The 21,474-nt window shown below is 48.9% G+C and overlaps 1 protein-coding gene across 2 annotated transcripts in view; it reads left to right on the top strand.

Annotated features, from left to right (window-relative positions):
* Nucleotides 1-21,198, top strand: part of SNTA1 (syntrophin alpha 1) — an 88,080-nt gene extending 66,882 nt beyond the window's left edge. For both annotated transcript variants that reach the window (XM_059406801.1, XM_059406800.1), the window contains exons 3-8: nt 13,159-13,363; nt 16,263-16,470; nt 16,613-16,743; nt 19,414-19,610; nt 20,310-20,497; nt 20,582-21,198. In XM_059406801.1, the coding sequence (XP_059262784.1) occupies nt 13,159-13,363; nt 16,263-16,470; nt 16,613-16,743; nt 19,414-19,610; nt 20,310-20,497; nt 20,582-20,674 (1,022 nt within the window). In that variant the 3' untranslated portion in view covers nt 20,675-21,198. The remainder of the gene's footprint in view (nt 1-13,158; nt 13,364-16,262; nt 16,471-16,612; nt 16,744-19,413; nt 19,611-20,309; nt 20,498-20,581) is intronic.
* The last annotated feature ends 276 nt before the right edge of the window (nt 21,199-21,474 follow it).

Raw genomic sequence — 21,474 nt, 5'->3', positions numbered from 1 at the left:
TAGCCACATTGTTCAAAATTCCCCACCCCCATCCCACTCCTGAGGCCAGATCCAGGGGGCATGGAAAGATGGCCTGTCCTGTGGATGTGAACCTGGCAGGGCAACTGGACATCATTCCTGAGGCCTGGGGCTCAGTGGGTATTGAGCCCCCTGAGAGCATTCTAGAAGGACAGATGTCACTAGCTAACTCTGGGTGGCAGCCTACTTCCCTGGCCTAAGTCAGGGGTTCAGCTGGGCCTCATTAACCCTGGCCTGCCTTGTAGGCCCTTTCCTCTGCTAGGTCAGGGGTTTGCACAAATGTTTTCAGCTTGTTCTCAGCCACAGGGATGTGTTTGTGATCAGAGTCTGGGCCCAAGCTGGCAGCCAAAACGCCTCTGTCTGCTGCTTAGAGAGGCCCATTGTGTGCACAGACCTGGAGCCAGGGCCAGCTTAGGCCCTTGGAGACCAGGCCTGGGGGAAAATCAAGAGACAGCCAAATGCTGTCCACCCCCTCCACCCGCTCCACCCCCATTGTGGCTGGCAAGATAGGGACAACAGAGAGCCTGTGATGCATTAAAAAATAATACTAAAGGACAGAGGCACCTGGCTGGCTCTGTTGGTAAAGCATGTCACTCTTTTTTTCTTTTCTTTCTTTTTTTAAAGCTTTTATTTATATGAGAAGGAGAGAAGGCGCATGAGTACAAGCAGGGGTGGGGGGGCAGAGGGAGAGGGAGAGGCAGGCTCCTCAGGGAGCCCTAACTGGGGCTCTATCCCAGGACCGCAGGATCATGACCTGAGCCAAAGGCAGGCACCTAATTGACTGAACCACCCAGGTACCCAATCACTCTTTTTTTTTTTCAAAGATTTATTGAGGCACCTGGGTGGCTCAGTCGTTGGGCATCTGCCTTCATTTCAGTTCATGATCCCAGAATCCTGGGATGGAGCCCCATGTCGGGCTCCCTGCTTGGCGGGAGGCTTGCTTCTCCCTCTCCCACTCTCCCTGCTTGTGTTCCTTCTCTTGCTGTCTGTCAAATAAATAAATAAAATCTTAAAAAAAGGGGCGCCTGAGTGGCTCAGTGGGTTAAAGCCTCTGCTTTCAGCTCAGGTCATGATCCCAGAGTCCTGGGATCGAGCCCCGCATCGGGCTCTCTCCTTGGTGGGGATCCTGCTTCACTTCCTCTCTCTCTGCCTGCCTCTGCCTACTTGTGATCTCTCTCTGTCAAATAAATAAAATCTTTAAAAAAAAAAATCTTAAAAAAAAGATTTATTTTTTTTATTTGAGAGAGAGAAAGAGAGAGAGAGAGAGAGAGAGAGGAGGGGTGTGAGCAGGGGGAGGGGCAGAAAGAGAGGGAAAAAGTCTTAAGCCTACTCCACTCAGAGCCCAGAGCCTGTGGTGGGGCTTAATCTCACAACCCTGAGAGCATGACCTGAGCCCAAACCAAGAGTCTGACACTTAACTGACTGAGCCACCAGGTGCCCTGTGCATGTTACTCTTGATCTTGGGGTTGTGAGTTTGAGCCCCACATTGGGTGAAGAATTAGTTAAAAACAAAAATCTTTAAATACTAATAATACTAAAGGATAATAAAAGTCAGTTTCAATACTTTATACAAAATAGAGAAGGTACATCCCACATAAAGATCAAACTTTTTTTTTTTTTTAAAGATTTTATTTATTCATTTGAGAGAGAGAGAGAGAGACAGAGAAAGCACACAAGCAGGGGGAGAGGCAGAGGGAGAGGGAGAAGCAGGCTCCCCGCTGAGCCAGCTGGAAGCCCAATGTGGGGCTTGCTGAGCCAGCTGGGAGCCAGATGTGGGGCTTGATCCCAGGACCCTGGGTTCACGACCTAAGCCAAAGGCAGACACCCAACCATCCAAGCCACCTGGGCACCCCATGATCAAACTTTTAAAAGACAACACTCATAGAGTAGCATGTCCATAAATATTCATGATAAAAGGCAGTATGGTGTGGGTACCTCAGTCAGTAGAGTGTCCATCTCTTCATTTTGGCTCAGGTCATGATCTCAGGGTCCTGGGATCGAGCCCTGTGTCAGGCTCTGCATTCAGCACAGTGTGCTTGTGGATTCTCTCTTTTCCTCTCCCACTGCTCTCTCCCTCTCTCTCTCTAAAATAAATAAATCTTAAAAAAAAAAAAGCAGCATAGAATGATAGCATTTCTGTAAGCCCCATTTTACAGACAAGGTTGCTGAGGTTTGCTGAGCATAAATAACTTCCTTCGGGTCATACGATTAGTAAATCGACTGAATTCAAACTGAGGTCTGTCTGGTTGCTGAGGCCACTGTTGCTTCAGCCTTGGGTAACACATACCTTGCATGGTTATTTGCAAGATTAAAAACTAAAACACACCAAGGCCAGTGCTCCTAGTAGGTATTCGATTATTTAGTTTATTTGTTCTTTTTAAGGGCGGGACCATGCATTTGAAGTACAGAGCACAATGTCTTTCACATGTAAGCGTTCAGTGAAATGTCAGCCTCTCTCATCTTTATGTCCCCAGCAAGCCCTCAGTGTTATTTCCTCCAGTGAACCTGAAGGTCTTTCAGGGCAAGACTCCTGTGCAGTTTGTCTCAGAGCCCTGCACCTGGCACTGAGCCCAGTGGCACGAATTAGCTTCTGGTCAGTAGGGATCTGTCCCTGGGGTACATCTCTGACCCTTTCTGCTTTACCAGAACCTTGTCAATTGCGGTTGGCTTTCCTAATTGTTTCAGATGGGGCTTAGAGCTCAGGCCGGGCTTGTTGAAGTCCTGAGAATATCCATGGTGAGTCCTTGGGACTCCTGCCGGCTCCTTCCCTGGAAGATGGGCGCTGCCAGGTGTCCTGCCCAAAGTCTAGCTTAATGTATCACAGCTGTTAAAGGAGAGGCTGTCAAAGGAGAGACCGAGTCACGGATGCAGCTAATCTGAAGCTACCCTGCTTGGCTTAGCCACATGATGCCGTGCCCCTGAGACACCTGAGGGACTTCTTTTTTTTTTTTTTTTTTTTTTTAAAGATTTATTTATTTATTTTGACAGAGAGAAATCACAAGTAGACAGAGAGGCAGCCAGAGAGAGAGAGAGAGAGAGAGTAGCAAGCTCCCTGCTGAGCAGAGAGCCCGATGCGGGACTCGATCCCAGGACCCTGAGATCATGACCTGAGCCGAAGGCAGCGGCTTAATCCACTGAGCCACCCAGGCGCCCTGAGGGACTTCTGAGTGGAGCCCCCATCTAGTCCTTCCATGGCCACTAGACCTGTTGTTCTCAAGGAAACATTTATTTTTTTAAATTTTTTAATAAGATTTTATTTATTTATTTGGCAGAGAGAGACACAGCGAGAGAGGGAACACAAACAGGAGGACTAGGAGAGGGAAAGCAGGCTTGCCTGCTCAAGCCTGGGAGCACGGGAGCACGATGCGGGGCTCAATCCCAGGACACTGTGATCCTGAGCCTAAGGCAGATGCCCGATGACTGACCTGCCCAGGTGCCCTTTGTTCCCTGGATCTTGATTAAAATGCCTGTGGGGTCTCTGGAGACACGTTCTGGCCTCCATTAGCTGTGTGAGCCTGGCTGCCAATGGTGGTGGAAGAAAAAATGACGATAATGATGGTGATGGTGGTGTCTGCTGTTTATTGAGCCACCAGCAATATGCTGGGCACCGTGCTAGGTGCCTTCCATATGTTTTCTCACTGAACCCTCAAAACCACCTCTGTAACTTAGGCTTGTTATTTGTCCCATGGTGCGGATGAGAGCACTGAAACTCAGAGAGGTTTTGCTGTTTTCCCAGGGTTACACAGTGGCAGAAATGGATTTGGGCTCGTATCTGTTAGATATAAGAACTCATGTTTTTAAGTATTTATGATGCATTGCAAGTCATGTCACCCCTGTGAGACTATTTATTCAATGTATCCAACTGTTACATAAGGACAGGGACCTTTATTGAACTATTGCCATTAGGTGAAGATGTGTGTGAAAGTCAGGCTTGGCGCTCATTCTATGGTGGGCTCTCAGTAAGCATGACTTCCTCCCAGTACTAAGGTCCTGGAGTCCTTTGCTTATTGAGGTGACAAGAGCTTCATCTCCGGATCCTGTCTTACATGGTTTGGAATGTGCTGATACATGTATATATATATATAGTATATATATAGATATTTAAATTTTCATTTAAATTCAATTTAGTTAACATACAGTGTATTATTAGTTTCAGAGGTAGAATTTAAGTGATTCATCAGTTGCCTGTAGCTCCCATACGGTGCTATATTTTTGAAAGAAAAGTAGATTTTTAAAAGATGTAGAAAAGTAAAATATAAAAAACCTGAGGAGAATGTAAAGCAATTATCTTCTTCATCATCTTCTTCTTCTTCTTTTTTTTTTAAAGATTTTATTTATTTATTTGACAGAGGGAGAAAGAGCACAGGTGGGCAGAGAGGTAGGCCAAGGGAGAGGGGGAAGCATGCTCCCCACTGAGCAGGGAGCCCAATGCGGGACTCGATCCCAGGACCCCGGGATCATGACCCGAGCTGAAGGCAGACGCTCAACCGACTGAGCCACCCAGGCGCCCCCTCTTCTTTTTTTTTAAGATTTTATTTATTTGAGACAGATAGAGTGCACAAGTGGGGTGGGGGGAAGCACAGAGGGAGAGGGAGAAGCTGGCTTCCTGCTGAGCAGGGAGCCCAATATGGAGCTCTATCCCAGGACCCTGAGATCGTGACCTGAGTTGAAGTCAGACACTTAACCGACTGAGCCACTCAGGTGTCCCAAGCAATTATCTTCTTCTAGAGATAATTGCAGTTGATATTTTTACACTTTCAGAAAGTTTCCATTTTTGTTTTGATCATTTAGCAAGTTGAGGACCGATTTCCAACTTAGTGCATGTAACTGTCTCATTATTATTATTATTTTTTAAGATTTATTTTATTTATTTATTTGACAGACAGCGATCACAAGTCAGTGAGAGGCAGGCAGAGAGAGAGGAGGAAGCAGGCTTCCCACAGAGCAGAGAGCCTGATGCTGGGCTCGATCTCAGGACCCTGGGATCATGACCTGAGCTGAAGGCAGAGGCTTAATCCACTGAGCCACCCAGGTGCCCCTGTCTCATTACTTTTAGTGGTAGTATAGTATCTCTTTATTGGGATTTGTATATTTATTTAACAAGTATTTACTGATGCCCTGCTCTGCACTAGGACTTGATGTTGGTGCTATGGACATAGCTCTGAACAAGACTGAGTGGTCTGCTAGTCAGAGAGCTCCCATCTCATACTTAGCAGCCCCTACTCGTGGACATTCAAGTTGTTCTTAGCCTTTTGCATTATAGACAATGGTGCCGTGAGCTCTCTGTGGACCTGTGAGCATTTATCTGAAGCGAGGTTCCTGCACAGGGTGTTGTGAGGTCAAAGGGTTCACTTGCCTTTAGGATCTTGACAGATGGCATCTGTTGTACTGCTCGAGGGTGTGGTAAAGTGAGATTGTCATGCCGCAGAGTGTGGCAATGCAGGCTCTGTTGGTCAGGCCTGATGCAGGGCCTGCCAGGGGCTGGGAACTATTTATAACCCAGCCTTGCTAGACCAGCAGAACCTAAAAGGTCGCCCCTTCCAGAGCCTTTAGAATCCCACATCCTCTCCAGACCATCCTTGGCAAGCAGGTGGGCAGCCTCAACATGAGTCTTCACAATACCTACTCAGAGAGCTGGCGCATCCATGCCCATCATACAGGCAAGGAAAATGAGGCAGAGAAACCTTGGGACTGCCAAAGCCAGAGAACTGGAGACAGGACCTGGACTGAAAACTTTGCCTATCACTGTTTCCTGGGCCTATCCCATTAGATAGTCATACTAAGAACAGCAGCAAAAAATAGCCACAAGGCAGTTTATTGAAGACTTGGTCTTTGCTAGGCAGGGCAAAGTGCTTTACTGGTATTGAGTCTTTACTGGTATTGAGAAATGGATCTATTTTAAAGATTTTATTTATTTATTTGACAGAGAGAGAGGAGGAAGCAGGCTTATCCACGGAGCAGAAAGCCCGATGCGGGGCTCGATTCCAGGACCCTGGGATCATGACCTGAGCTGAAGGCAGAGGCTTTAACCCACTGAGCCACCCAGGTGCCCCAAGAAATGGATCTATTTTACTCCCATTATAATGATGGAGAAATTGGGGCACCTGGTTGGCTCAGTAGGTTAAGCAGCTGACTCTTGATTTCTGCTCAGGTCATGATCTCAGGGTCATGGGATCAAGCCCCGTGTTGTTCTCTGGGCTCAGCACAGAGGCTGCTTGAGAGTCTCTCTCTCCTCCTCCTCTTTCCCTCCTTCTCCTCCCCTCCACCCTCCTTGCACGTGATGTCTCTCTCTCATTCTCTCTAATAAAATAAAATAAAATAAAATAAAATAAAATAAAATAAAATAAATCTTTAAAGATGAGGAAATAGAGGGTCACAGAAGTCACAGATGTCAAGTCACTTGTCCAAGGTCACCGAGCAAAGAAGTTACACCCAAACCTGCCTCACTCCAGAGCCCACACTCTCCAAAATGAGAAGCCCCAGGTCTGTCTAAATTCATTCATTGAACAAATTTCATACTTACTGATTACCTAGTATATATGTCAGGTACTATACTAGATTCTGGGGTACCCTAGTGCATAAGAAAGCAAGTCCCTGCTCTCATGGAACCGACATTTTGGCTGGAGGAGAGAGTCTCTAGCCTAGTAAACAATTGGATCTTAGATCACTTGATTTTGGCCAGGGCCAAGTAGGTGAGTGCCCACTGAACAGACAAGGGACAGCTTGAGCTTAGCGGATGGGCTTTACTCAAGACTCAAAGCCAGGACGTTCAGTCACAAGCATTAGTGAACACTGGGATAAGTACTGGGGATACTGGTTGAGCTAAAATGGATGTGTCCCCTTCTCTCTGCAGCACATTTGCTCCTCCCAGTTTTCCTGGGCCAGGTGAATGATCCTGCCCTGTTTCAGTTCCTTGTGTTCCTGGGGGAGTCTTTTTCTTGGATCCTTGGGGCCAGGCCTGGGTCCTGTCTCTTCTTGGCAGAGCTATAAGGGAACGGGGCCTCTGGAAGGGTCAGGGTGCCCTATGTTTGTGTGTCTTAGCTTCCCTGAGGAGGATGGATCCAAGTATCACTGATTCACCAGGTTCCTGGGTCAGGGGCTTGGCTGGGGAGGGTGTGGACCAGCTGGGCTTATCTTTGGAGTCTCAAGAATGCTGACCACAGGGCCGTCAGCCCTCAGGCCACTGCCTTTGGCTAGCCCCACCCTGCCTGGGCGGGTGACTCAGGCAGAAATCAGAGCAGGGAGGAGGCCTCTGAGCTGGGCTATTTATGGCCACATTCTGGGGCCCCCTGAACCCCACCCCCACTCTGGGACAAGCCAATTGGTTTGTGAAACCCAAGCCCTGTTTTGGGCATCGGCTTGTGTGCTGTCCATTTATAGTAAGTTTCTGTGGGAAAGGAGAAGGAGGACCCAGTTCTGGGACAGCCTGGGTGAGCAGGGGCTCTAAGTGGTTTCTCTGGCTTCCAAAGTTGACAAATGTTCATTTGCCAAGCATGTAGCATAGGAGATCCCTGCTGGATTCTAGGGACACAGAGATGAGTCAGATGAGGTCCATGCCCTCACAGAGCTCCCAGCCTATTGGGGGACACAGACTTCCACACACATACATAGGAGAGTGGGGTGTAGGAGACTGCAGAAGTGATGGGTGTAGTGGATCCAGAATGGGCATCTGGGAAGGCTTCCTAGAGGGGTAATGGAACTGGGCTGGGCTGTGGCACCTTCTCTCCCTTGAATGAACCTGTCATACCTTGGCATTCATTTCTTCATTTACAGAACACTGACTCCTGGTTCAGCTCCAGTCTATTTTCCGTCCTCTAGGAGCTCCCATTTTGGTGAGAGAGACCCCCAGCATACGAAGTCTCAGCAGAGTTCTAAGAAGGGCAGGGGTGGCTGGTAGGTAAGAAACTCATATTTCTTGAGTCCCTTACCTCTGCCACATGGTTTATATCATCTTATTTAATTCTACATCTCTCTGGGGGAGATATTGTTATTCCTCTTTTATTGACTTGCAGAACAAGGCCCAGGCCAGTGAATTTCCTTGTCCTTGGTCACATAGCTAGACAGCACTGGAGCTGGAATACAAATCCAAGATTTGTAAATCTGAGCTATATACTGAGGTGCCTGGGTGGCTCAGTCAGTTAGGCGTCTAACTCTTAATTTTGGTCAGGTCATTATCTCAAGACTGGTGAGATCGAGTCCTGTGTCAGGCTCCACCCTCAGCACAGAATCTGCTTGAAATTCTTTCTCCCTCACCCTCAGCTGCCCCCCCATCTAGGACATGCGCACACATGCATGTGCACACACACACTCTTGTCTCTCAAATAACTAAATAAAATCTTAAAAGAAACCCCAAAAAACTGTGTACTATGAGCATTCTGTGCAGAGAGAACATTTTCAAAAGAGTGCAAGTTTGGACCATCCCAAAGGTCTAAACACTTCTACTTACTTGGTTAGAACTTAGTCATGTGACCACACCTAGCTGCAAAGGAGCCTGGGAAGTGTGGTTTTTCTTCCAGGCGGCATGGGCATGGTTCTATAAGCCAGGGGAAACAGGAGAGCATGGATGTTGGCATGCATCCTGAAGAGGCCAGGATCATTAGACTAGAGGGTGAGATTAGGGATGTAGCAGGAGGTGAAACCAGAAAGGTAGGCAGGGCTTAGGTCCTAGAGAGCCTTGGATTTTGATGAAAGGTACAGGGGAGCCAGAGCAGGACTTTGTGCAGGGGAGCGGTGTGGCCAGTGACAGCAGGGGGATGTATCAGTTGAATCTCCCCTCCCCATACAGGGTGGGGGGTGGGGAGTGGGGAGGCTGTATTAATCCGGAAGCTTTTGTCTGCAAGTAACAGGAACTCAATTCAAAGGGGTTTAGACAGTGAAGGAAATGAGTTTTCCTCAGAAAACCTAAAAGCAGCATGGCTACATGGTATATTAGTTTAAGGCCTCACCATCCTCAATGTGTTGAGTCCTTGTGCTCAAAAAGTGACTATCATTGCTCTAGGACCAACCCCCTCCCAGCAACTTATAAAGGCTAGAGAGAGGAGAGAAAGGGAAGGGAGTGTACTTTCCTTCAGTTCTCATTGGCCAGAATTGTATCATCTGCCCCTTTCTAAACCAATCACAAGGAAGAGGGATGGAAGGATCATGGTTAGCTTTGACCAACCATGATTTTCTTCCTTGTTTGGGAAGAAGCCAAATCTGTGGGGCTCAGGATTCTGTTAGCAATGAGAAAAGTGGGGGGGAATGGTTTGACTATTAGTTAGGCTGTAATATGTCCCACCTCCATTGCCCCTTGAGACATAATCCAATAGTCAGTTCTGGGATAAGTCATTGCTGCAATGATGAGGATGAGTCATTGAGTCATTTTTAGTCCTAGTTCCCAAACTTCAGACCTAGACTTAATTCTTTCAAGAAAACCTGCTCTTGTTTTCAGCTTAATTGCTCTTCCAACCCTAGTAGGGTTTGTAACTTCCTCTCACTTTCACTGATGTTTGCCTTGGATCCTGTCTGAGCCTGAGGGACAGTCTTCTGTGATAGAAATAGCTTCTTATCTGGCTTTTCCAGGGAGCCGGGCCAGTAACTGCGTCCTCACCCCTTCCTGGTGTGTTTGATCACAGGCAGAACATACTGGTTAGGCTTTATTTATTTATTTATTTATTTAAAGGTTTTATTTATTTATTTGACAGACAGAGATCATAAGTAGGCAGAGAGGCAGGCAGAGAGAGAGAGAGGGAAGCAGGCTCCCTGCTGAGCAGAGAGCCCGATGCGGGACTCGATCCCAGGACCCTGAGATCATGACCTGAGCCAAAGGCAGTGGCTTAACCCACTGAGCCACCCAGGCGCCCCTGGTTAGGCTTTAAATGCAAAAGTCAGATGGTTGGCAAGTCAGATGGCCATGAGGGCATGGTAGTTGAAGGGAGAGGAAGGGAGGCTGCCCAAGGATTAGTAGGTATAAGCACCCCTTAGCAGGGCAGCAGGGGGGACAGCGTAGCTAGGAGAAGAGTGACCAGTACTTGGGTAAGTCTTTTAACCACTATGACGTACACAATGTCTTCCCAGTAGCTCATTGGAATTGGGAACAGTCCAGATGCCAGGGCAAATGTGGCAGACAGTGTTGGTTGCCTGCCTTCCAACTACTTCCCCTTCTTTGTTGCTAACAGAATGCTGATTTTATTGGGTGGAAATATGATCTAAGTCATGATTATTCCCTTTCACTAATGATATTTCTAGAAGTGGGCATGGAGCCCAGTCAGGCCAATGAGATATAAATCTTCATGGGAATATTTACCTCTCTGATAAGGAGTTTTGAGGAGAAAGCCCTTTGTTCTGCCTATCACTTCCCTGCTTTGGGTTTTGTCATGTAAGAAATGATTGGTTTGAGCTGTGGCAGTCATCTTATGTTCATGAGGGGAAGGCCAAGAGACTGGCAGAGAGGCCTACCCTGAATTCAGTGTCATTGAGTCGCTGAACCAATCCTAAAATTGCCTTCCTTTAGATTGCTTTTTTAAATAGCATTTTAGGGGCACCTGGGTGGCTCAGTGGGTTAAAGCCTCTGCCTTCGGCTCAGGTCATGATCTCAGGGTCCTGGGATCGAGTCCCGCATCGGGCTCTCTGCTCTGCAGGGAGCCTGCTTCCTCCTCTCTCTCTCTGCCTGCCTCTCTGCCTGCTTGTGATCTCTGTCTGTTAAATAAATAAATAAATAAATAACATCTTTTAAAAAATAGCATTTTATATTTTATTCTATTTTAAAAAAATTTTTATAGGCTCTAGGCCCAGCATGGGGCTCATGACCCTGAGATCAAGAGACATGCTCTACCAGCTGAGCCAGTCAGGCACCTCTAATAAATATAGCAAGAATGATCAAAATATTTTATTACCAATCAGCCTTAGTGGTTGGGTAATGCATGCCATAGAATACTATGATTGATTTATGATGTCTTCCATGAGCAAGGGATAAAGAAGTGCATATGTTTACCATCCCAGTCCTACCTAAGGCCAGTCCCATACCTGGTACATGGTAGGTACTCACAAAAACCAACTTGTTTCTAAATCTCTACTCCTATCAGGCTCATCTCAGATCAAACTTGTCATCATATTGCCTTTCACCTCCAACTGCCATTGTTAGTTAGATCTTCCTTTTCTAAAAAGACACGGGTCCAGGCCCCAGTGAAGACTGTTTTTTGGTTGCAAATATCATAACTCCTGTTGGGATGGCAGTTCGACTTTCTAAAGGACGAGTATCAGAAACTGGAGCATTAACAGGTGATCGACAGCACCTTCCCTCTATCAACATGTATCTCCACCAATTCTCTCTACAAACCAGCTTCTTCCTCTTCTCTGTCCCCACAGCAGAAGGTGGTTGCCCCCGTAGCATTTGTGTTTGTTCAAGATACCAGTCTGGAATCTCTCCCAGTCTCATGTTGGGGAGCCTGCTGTGGGTCAGGAGCTCATCTTGGTCCAGCTAGCATAGCCAGAAGGGCAGGATAACAAAGCAGAACATGAATTCATGGGTCAGTTGGGCAGAGAAGTAGATCTAGGCTGTTATTCTAGAACTTCATCGTGGTCACCACTGGCTCCAAGTGCGTAACTGAATTTAATTTTAAATTAATTAAGATTAAAGAAAAATAAAAATTCAGTGGCACCTGGGTGCTCAGTGGGTTAAGCCTCTGCATTCGGCTCTGGTCATGATCTCAGGGTCCTAGGGATCGAGCCCCTCATCGGGCTCTCTGCTTAGCAAGGAGCCTGCTTCCCCCCCACAACTCCTCCCACCTGCCTCTCTGCCTACTTGTGATCTCTGTCTGTCGAATAAATAAATCTTTAAAATAAAATAAAATAAAAATTCAGGTCCTCATTTATACTTGCTACATTTCAAGTGCTCAATAGCCACATGTGGCTAGTGGCTACTGCATTGGACAGTGTATATATGGAACATTTACCTAAGGGCAGAAAACTCTGTTGGACAGTGCTGTTCTAGAAGGTGTCCACTATACTTACTCTATGATGTTTGGTCAGAGCTAAGAGCGTCTATATCGGTTAGGGTACAAGCTATGCTATTGTAACAGGAGATCCATAAAATACTGTGGCTTAAATATAATAGAAGTCCTGGGGCACCTGGGTGGCTCAGTCAGTTGAACATCTGACTCTTAGTTTTGGCTCAGGTCATGACCTCAGGTTCCTGGGATTGAAGCCTGCATAGGGCTCTGCACTCAGAGCAGAATCTGCTTGTTCCTCTCCCTTCTCCTCTGCTCCTCCCCTACTTGTGTGCTCTCTCTCTCTCTATTATATCTTTTACAAATACATATAATAGAAATTCTTGCTTTCTTAGGAAACAGACCATGTCTGATGTGGCATCTCCAAAGTGTCAGCATCCATTTATTTCTGTTTTGTTGGTCAGCCTTCCTTAGACCGTGGCTCATGACCTCATGGTCAAGATGGTGCTTCACCAGTCTGTGTCCCAGCCAGCTTGACCCTGTCAGGGGAACAGAGGAGGAAAGGAAGGGCATGCCTCTTTAATAGGCAGACCTTGGCAGTGGTACACATCCCTTCTGCTCTCATCCTATTTGCCAGACTTGGTCACATAAGTACTCATAGCTATAAGGGAGCCTGGAAAAGGGTCTCAAGCTGGAAGGCTATCTCTATCTTGGAGGACAATTGGCATGGCCCCATAGGACCATGTCATTTCATGCCTCCTCCTTGCAGATGAGCAAACTGAAGAAATAGAGGCAAACAATGGGTCAGTGGAAGAGCAGTCCCACCTCCTGACTCCTGTCTCAGTGCTCTTTCATCGCCTTGTTGTGGCTGTTGTCGAGTCCCTTTAAGCAGTCATCCCAAAGGTCCAAACACTTCTACTTACTTGGTTAGAACTTAGTCATGTGACTACACCTAGCTGCAAAGGAGGCTGGGAAGTGTGGTTTTTCTTCCAGGCAGCATGGGCATGCTTCTATAAGCCAGGGGAAACAGGAGAGCATGGATGTTGGCATGCATCTAGTATTTTCTACCACGCTGCCCTGTCAGAGACTTTAACCTAGAGGAGGATAGTGATATGGGACATAAATTAAACTCTTATGAATTAGTGACAGCTGTGATGTGTGCTGCATGGGAGCCCATGTCACGACAGTAACTGCTGACCTGTCCTCTGACCAGTCAAGTACATGAAGGAGGTCTCACCATATTTTAAGAACTCTGCCAGCGGGACCTCAGTTGGTTGGGACTCGCCTCCTGCTTCACCCCTTCAGCGACAGCCATCTTCCCCTGGCCCCCCACCCCGGGACCTCAGTGATGCCAAACGTGTGTCCTTGAAGATGGCATATGTCTCGAGGAGGTGCACCCCCAGTGACCCAGAGCCCAGGTAAGTCTGGGGTGGGGGGGGCAACTCAGACAGAGATGAGTGGTGGGGCCGAAGGAAAGATGGCGGTGTGTTGCAAGTGACCAGCACAATGCCTGAACATAGCAGGGCTTAAGAAATGTTTGTTTGTTGAATGGGTGTAAGAGTGAAGAGGATGGTGGTGCGCTTGGGTTTTCTCTTTTCCTCTGAACAGCTCACATCTGAGGAGGAGCTTGGACTGTAGAAGAGCCCTGGGGTCCAGTCCTGGTTCTCCTTGAACTAGTCCCTTTTCCTCACTGACCTTTAGCTTCCTCACTGGGAAATAAAGTTTCTAGACTCAGTGATCCCGTCAAGTTTCTTCTAACTCTGCTGAGGTTTGTAGATGTCCAGTAGCGTTCATGTCAGGGCCGTGGAAAGTGACTGTCCTTCACATATGGGCAGCCTTTACCAGTTCACTGATGGTAAGATTGGTAAGAGCCAACACTATTGAGTGTTTACCATGCACAATTTAATTTAACTCTTGCAGCACCCCTATGAGCAAAGGCCCATTATTTCAGCCCCATTTTGTAGATGAGGACAGAGAGAGGCAGTAACCTGCCCAAGATCACACATCCAGGAAGGGATAGAACTTGTCTCATTCCCAGTAGCCTTCTCTGCTTTAGAAACTTCAGGTGCCTGAGGGATGTGGTGGTTGACTGGAGAATATGTTGACCGAGTGGGGTATGCAGGATCAGGGGTGGTGTTTACATAGAGTGACCATAAAAGGCTTTTGCTGTGGGTCCTAGGTACAGCTGAGGTTCAATGCCGGCTGACACCCAACGTTGGCCTGGAGGTTCAGCATCCCGTGGCCTAGCCCTACCCGCTATCCCAACTCTAGCTGCCCCCACGAGGCAAGAGCTGGTGATTTGCAGGTCACTTAAGATGTTCCACCAAAGGGGCGTTTTGTGTTGGATGAAGGCGAGGTGGTATTAGTTATTCCTGAGACTTACTGAACATTAGGTAAATCGTGGTTCCCAGCCTGATCCCAGACATCACCCGAAACATGTGTTTGTGTGTTTTCTGTTTGTTCATGTGGAGTTGACAGTAAATGCAAGCGTTTGTGTGCCTTTGTGAGTGTTTGCATGGGTGTGGGTATAGATTTGTGCCTATGTGTTTGTGTATGTTTGTGTTAATATCCACGTGTGTGTGTGTGTGTGTACACGCGTGCTTGACTGTGGGCACGTGTGTAAAACAGATAACTTGGATATACCTGTGGTTCCTTATCAGCACTAAATATCCCAGTCAAAGGAGCACGATCTGGTAACCAAACTGTAATGAAAAATATTTCACACTTTTACTACGTGTTAGGATCACACTGGGCTGCAAGTATCAGGAAGGCCAGTAAGCAATGGCTAAAATAAAGGGCGGGTTAACTTTTCCACGTGTTGGAGAAATGGTTCAGGATCAGCTAATTAGGCTTTTTTCGCTCCTCAAGAATGCCCTTAATGAATCAAGCTTCTAGCTTCTCCTCTGCCATTTTCATTGTGTATTTTCTTCTTAGAGGTAGAATGGTGGTTGTGCCTTGAAGCCTGTGTCCGTATTCCAGGCAGGAAGAAGGCAAAAGGCAAAGGAGTTTTTCTCCTGGCATTTTTTTCCTTTGCCGCATAACAAACCATCCTAAAATATAGTGTCTTCAAAGATAACAGTTCATTATTTCTTATAAATCTATAATCTGAGCTGGCTCGGCTGGCCAGTTCTTCTGCTTTTTGTGGTGTCTGCGGGGGCTGGAAGTACAAGATGGCTGCTTCGCCCCCATGGCTGCTGCCTCAGCTAGAATAGTTGGAACAGCCAGGGGCTGGCTAAGCAGTCCTCTTTCCGCAAGGCCTTTCTATGTGCCTGGTTTGTTCTTCCTCTCAGGGTAGTTGGTCGCAGGGTCCTTAGACTTCGTGGTGTCTTGGAAATGCCAGAATGTCACTTCTGTCACATTTTATTTGTCAAACCAAGTTACAAGGTCAAGGAGAAGAGAAAGAAATTTCACCACTTGATGAGAAAAGTAGACTGTGTGGACAGGGAGGGAGGGATTTGGTGGAAGCCATCTTTGGAGAGTAACCACCCCATCTAGGGAAGCTTTCCCTTCAGTTGGGAGGGGACGTCCTTGCCAGAGACTTCTGTCTATGTCTCGTGCTTGGACCTGGTGGCCAGCCCTAGCTGCAAGGGAGGTGGGAATTCAGGTACTTCCCTTCCTAGTTCTGCAGTAGAGGGAGGCAAAGGAGAAGGGGGTTGGAATAGGTATCGTGGGAGCCATCTTCCAGTTTCTGTCTCACTTCATCTGTGACAGAAAGGGCAAAGAGGAGCGAGTCTTTCATGGTTCAAACATAACATTTTAAAATCCTTCCCCTGTCACTGCTCCTCTCGGTACCTCCCGGAAACCCTTCCCCCACAATTGTCCACATGGCTTTTTTTTCTCCGTCCCTTCTCCGTTCTCCACTCCTCCAGCTCTTTTTATGCAGACTGACTTGGCCTCTCAGTTTCCACGCTCTCCCCCCACCCCCGCCCCCGTTAGTTTATTACTTGCATCCTGTGCCACAAGGGAGGAGCCAGGAGCTGGCTCAGAAGGAGAATCCTTCTTAGAAACCAGGAGAAGAAAAGTAAGATCATAAATCCTCACGCAGTGATTTTGGCTCCTATCACACATGTTTGCATATGTGTTTAATTTGTATGTATATGCCTGTGTGTGTATGTGTCATAGTCTCTTGTTGCTTAGGCCCTACGAAGCCCCACTTGTGGCTGGAGCCCCCGCAGGGAGTGTCCCTCCCCACCATCTCTCGGATTCCCTGTGGTTTCTCCTGGTTTTGCAAAGAATGGGGTTTGGGGCCAGGTTTCAAGGTTGGGCAGCTGCAGCCCCACAAGCTGGTCCTCCCCTCCCCTCTGTTTGTGCCTGCAGGTATCTGGAGATCTGTTCAGCAGATGGCCAAGACACCCTCTTCCTGAGAGCCAAGGACGAGGCTAGCGCAAAGTCGTGGGCAGCTGCTATCCAGGCCCAGGTCAACACTCTGATGCCTTGGGTCAAGGACGAGCTGCAGGCGCTGCTGGCGGCCACCAGCACAGCTGGGAGCCAGGACATCAAGCATATCGGCTGGCTGACTGAGCAGGTGCCTGCTGGGCCAGGCCTCAGTCCCCCACCTTGACCCCTCCCCTGGAGCTAACCACATTCCTGGGCAGGATCCCACTCCTTCCTGGCCCTCTGACCGCTCCCCTCACTGCCCCTCCTCACTGTTGGCTTGCCCCCTGCAGCTGCCCAGTGGGGGCACGGCACCCACCTTGGCCTTGCTGACCGAGAAGGAGCTGCTTCTCTACTGCCATCTACCCCAGACCCGTGAGGCTCTGAGTCAGCCAGCCCGTTCGGCCCCCCTCATTGCCACCAGGTATCCGTGGGCAGGCAGGGGTGCCTGTCTCACCCAGAGGTTGGGTGGGGGTGATGCTCTCCATGGGCCTCAGAGCTGGGGGATTCCAGCCTCATTCTGCCCTGGGTTATTTGCCAGGTGACTTGAAGCAAGTGTCTATGTTATCTGGGCCTTAGTTTCTTTATCTGTAGAATGGGGGCTTGCAAGAGAAGGATGCGAGGTCCCACTAGTCACTCACTGATTGACACCTACTCTGCCCCAATCTGTGCAGCATGGTTCAGGGGACAGGGAGCTGATCCCAACAGTCTGCCCTGAGGGAGTATCCAGTCTGGTGGGGGAGGCTGCTCTAGGAATAGCCTCCATAGCACAGAGTTTAGGAACCCCTTCACGCTGCCTGGTCTGATGGGCAAGGCTTTAGCAGGAGGTGCTGTTGAGCTGGGCTTTGACGGATGAGTAGAAGTTTGCTATTTCAGAAAAAGTGGAAGAGCATCTTACACAGAGAGCAACATGGTCAAAGTTACAGAAGTATTAAGGGCTACAGGGTGTTCATGGAGCTCCAAGTGTGCTATAAGTGGGATGTAGACTCTATACAGGAAATGAAGAGAAACAAGGCAGGAAGCTGGCAGGGCCTGATCTTGTGGAGACTCTCCTGCCCGGTTAAGGAATGCAAGTAGCTTTATCTTAAGAGTTGTGGCCCAGTGGAAGGGTTTTAGCCTGGGAGTGAAGTGAAGTGTTTGTGTGTGTGTGTGTATGTTTAATTAAAAAAAATTATTTTGGGGGGCCCCCGGGTGGCTCAGTGGGTTAAAGCCTCTGCTTTCGGCTCAGGTCATGATCTCAGGGTCCTGGGATCGAGCCCCGCATCGGGCTCTCTGCTCAGCAGGGAGCCTGCTTTCCTTCCTCTCTCTGCCTGTCTCTCTGCCTACTTGTGATCTCTGTCTGTCAAATCAATTAAAAAAAAATAAATTATTTTTTAAGCTTTTTAAAAAAGATTTATTTTAATTTTTAAAGATTTTATTTATTTATGAGAGAGACAGAGAATGCAAGAGAGAGCAGGAGGAGGAGAGGGGCAGAGGGAGAGGGAGAAGCAGACCACCTCCCCCTTCCCCCTGCCGGGCATCTGATATCCTGATGAGCAAGGAGCCCTATGCGGAGGCTCTATCCTTGAGATCATGATCTGAGCAGAAGGCAGATACTCAACTGACTGAGCCATCATGGTCCCCCTTTATTTATTTATTTTAGAGAGACAATAAGAGTGATCGGTGGGCGTGTTGTGCAAAAGGAGAGGGAGAAGGAGAGAGAGAATCCAAAGCAGATTCCCTGTTGAATGCAGAACCCAAAGTGGGGTTTGATCTCACAACCCTGAGATCATGACCTGAAACAGAATCAGGAGTCTGGTGCTTACCCGTCTGAGCCACCCAGGTGCCCCGACTTGGGTTGAGTTTTAGAAGAATTCCTGTGGCTGCCACATGGGAAATGCATTGGAGGGGGCAGGATGGAAGCTGGGAGGCTGGTACAGTCATGCAGGAGAGATGGTAGAGGTGGGTGGAGGCAGCAGATGGAGAGGAAAGGCCGCATTTGCATTGGAAGGCACATGGGTGGTAAAATTAACTGGGCTTAGTGCTTGCCAGATGGGGAGGGTGAGGGAGGTGTCCAGGAAGAATGGATGAATGGGAGGTTTGGAGCTTGTGTCTGGATGAGCAATGGGACTAGGGGTGGGAGTGCAAAAGGGGGAGGCTGGAGCAAGTTGCCGAGTTGAGTGGGGGACGGATAGGGAGTTTGGATGGTAATCTTGGGGAGTTATGGGTTTATAGTTCTGGGCTTGAGAACAGGAAACTGGGTGTCATAGCAGCTCTAGTGGGTAGCTGAAGTTATGAGAGAGTGTGTGGAGTGAGGAGCAAAGAGGGCTAGGGGCCAGAGCTCTGTGTCTGTTGCCCAGAGAGGGGGAGTGAGTTACCCTAGGTTAACACAGCAAGTGGGAATCAAACCAAGTGCCTGGGCCACTGGCCCTGGATGGGGCTCCAGCTCATGGGTCAGGAGCCAGATGTGTACCAGGAATAAGCTGGTCATGGATTGCCAAACTAATCAAGGGACTCATTAATTCAGGTCACAAATGTTTGTTGAACACCTACTACATGCTGGGCATTGCTTTCATTGCTGAGAAGAGAGTGGTGAACCAATTAGACAAAAATTTGTATCCTAGATGATATTCTAGCGGAAAAGACAACCAAAAACCAAGTGGAGCAAATAAAGAATACGTATCATTTCTGGTTATCATGATGAAAAGTAAGGCTAGTGAGTGCCAGGCATGCTATTTTAGACAGGGAGGTCAGGGACGGCTTCCAGAGATGACATCTGAGCAAAGATCTGAAGGGAGTGAGGGAGGGAGCCATGCAGGTCATCAGGGAAGCATGTCCTTGACAGAGGGAACAGCCTGTGCAGCTGTGCTGAGGCAAGAATGTGCTCCACGTGTTTGAAGACACTAGCTTGGGCGGAGTTTCGGGAGCAGGGAAAGGATGGCAGGAGGTGGGCCCGGTGAGTCTGTCAGGGCAGAGCTGGAAGTCCTGTTCACTGATGAGGTGGTAAAGGAGTCACAGGGGCCCTTCCCCGGGTCACCACCCTCATGGCCGATTTCCCCATTGTCTGAGATATCACACTTTGCCCTTCCCCTCCACTCCACCCCGCCACCCCTAGGCTGGTGCACTCAGGTCCCTCCAAGAGTTCGGTGCCCTATGATACAGAGCTGTCTTTCGCCCTGCGCACGGGCACACGTCATGGTGTGGATACTCACCTGTTCAGCGTGGAGTCGCCGCAGGAGCTGGCCGCCTGGACCCGCCAGCTGGTGGATGGCTGTCACCGGGCTGCGGAGGGTGTGCAAGAGGTGTCGACAGGTGGGCTGGGCGGATCTGGGAGTGCCTCTCGGGTGATGAACCTCTCACCCCCAGAAGCATTCAAACTTCCTTCTGTAGGGTGCTTCAGGATGGGGATAAGAAGTGGGCTTTGGGGTCCCTAGGAGCTCTCTCTTTTGGATGTGCAGGTGCCCCAGTGGGTAGTAAGACTCTTTGCCCTGGGTTTTCTTGCCCCAGCTTTGTGATGCCCCTGGGGTACAGTTGCCAGATAAACCATAGGACACCCACTTAAATGTGAATTTCAGAAAACAACAAATACTTTCTCAGTGTAAATATGTCCAAATTATCCATTGTTTATCCAAAGTTCACATTTAATGGGGCAATTCAGCGGGTCTCTAAGGGCTTCAAGGGCCATGTTTGGTGGATCTCCTGATAACCTTTATAGGGAGAGAGGGAGTGGGCCTTCCGAACACGACGGAGTTTAAGCTTCCCTTTCTACTTCTGGACGTGGGACTTGAAGTGGGGTAGAGTTTCTCCGTGAGCCCATTTTTCTGTATTTGAGGATGGGGGCAACTCCAGGCGGGGTAAATGTACAGATGGTCTACCAGGCAGTGAGCTCCCCGTCCTGAGCAGTACTCAAGCCCCATTTGTGGCATTACTGACGAGGGTCGGCTGTGGGGCTCATGGTCTCTGAGAGGCCAGCTATGCCTGTGCCCACGTTGTCCCCTCTTGCCCCCACAGCCTGCACGTGGAATGGCCGGCCCTGCAGCCTTTCTGTGCACATCGACAAGGGCTTCACACTGTGGGCGGCGGAGCCCGGTGCAGCTCGAGCTGTGCTGCTTCGACAGCCCTTTGAGAAGCTGCAGATGTCCTCGGATGACGGTGCCAGCCTCCTCTTCCTGGACTTCGGGGGTGCTGAAGGAGAGATTGTGAGTGGAGGGGGCGGGAGGCTGTGTTGTCCCAGCGGCCAGGCTGGGTGGGGCTCCTGACCCTTCTTTCCATCCACCCTGCAGCAGCTGGACCTGCACTCGTGCCCCAAAACCATGGTCTTCATCATCCACTCTTTCCTCTCGGCCAAAGTCACCCGCCTGGGGCTTCTGGCCTAGAGGTCACTGGAAGCACTCGCCCTGAAGAGAGGGTATCTGTCACCTGGCCTGACCCGGCCCTCCGCTGACTGCCTGCTCACCACTGGGCTGAGGGAAGGGAGTGGAAAGGAATAAGAGATTGGAGTCCCAGCTTCTAAGGGAGTCTGGGATGGTCTTGGGACTGGGACCTGGACTCAGGACACAGTGGATCCTGCCTGTGATGGGGTAACCTCCCAGCTGTCCCACCATTCCCCCACCAGTGCCTTTTGCAGAGAGATATTTTGTGTACACAAAAGCCATTCCGAGCCTGGGACGTGCCCCTGTGGGGATCCTGACCCCAGACAACAACTGCCAGGCCTCCTAGAGGCTCCTAAGCACCCTCAGAGGCCTCCTCTGAAGCTGGAGTTCCCTGGGGTCCATGGCAAGAGAAAGAGGAGGAACCTTTCTGTTCATTTCTCCCCTCAGCTCTACCACCTGGGGCGTCGGTTTTTCTCTTCATCCTCTCTCCTCCTTCCTCTTGGATAAATAAAGAGCCTGTGAGCACATAGGCAGCCTGGCCTAGTGTCTGTGGTTTGTGCCTTGGTCTCTGGACTCTTTGGTGGCCGCCATAGTCCCAAGATGAACCAGACCCAGGACTGGGGCTCTTTTCCTGGAGAAGAGCAGACCTTTAACCACGGGGCCATAAAGAAAGTGTATTTGTTATCTATTATTGTGTGACAAATCACCCCCAAATCTAACAGCTTGAAGTTTATTATTTTTCAGGTTCTGTGGATCAGGAATATGTGAGAGGCTAAGCTGGGATATTGTTGACTCAGGGTTTT

The sequence above is a fragment of the Mustela nigripes genome, chromosome 7 (genome assembly GCF_022355385.1).
Source record: "Mustela nigripes isolate SB6536 chromosome 7, MUSNIG.SB6536, whole genome shotgun sequence".
NCBI lineage: Eukaryota > Metazoa > Chordata > Mammalia > Carnivora > Mustelidae > Mustela > Mustela nigripes.
This window is presented reverse-complemented; position numbering and strand designations above follow the sequence as displayed.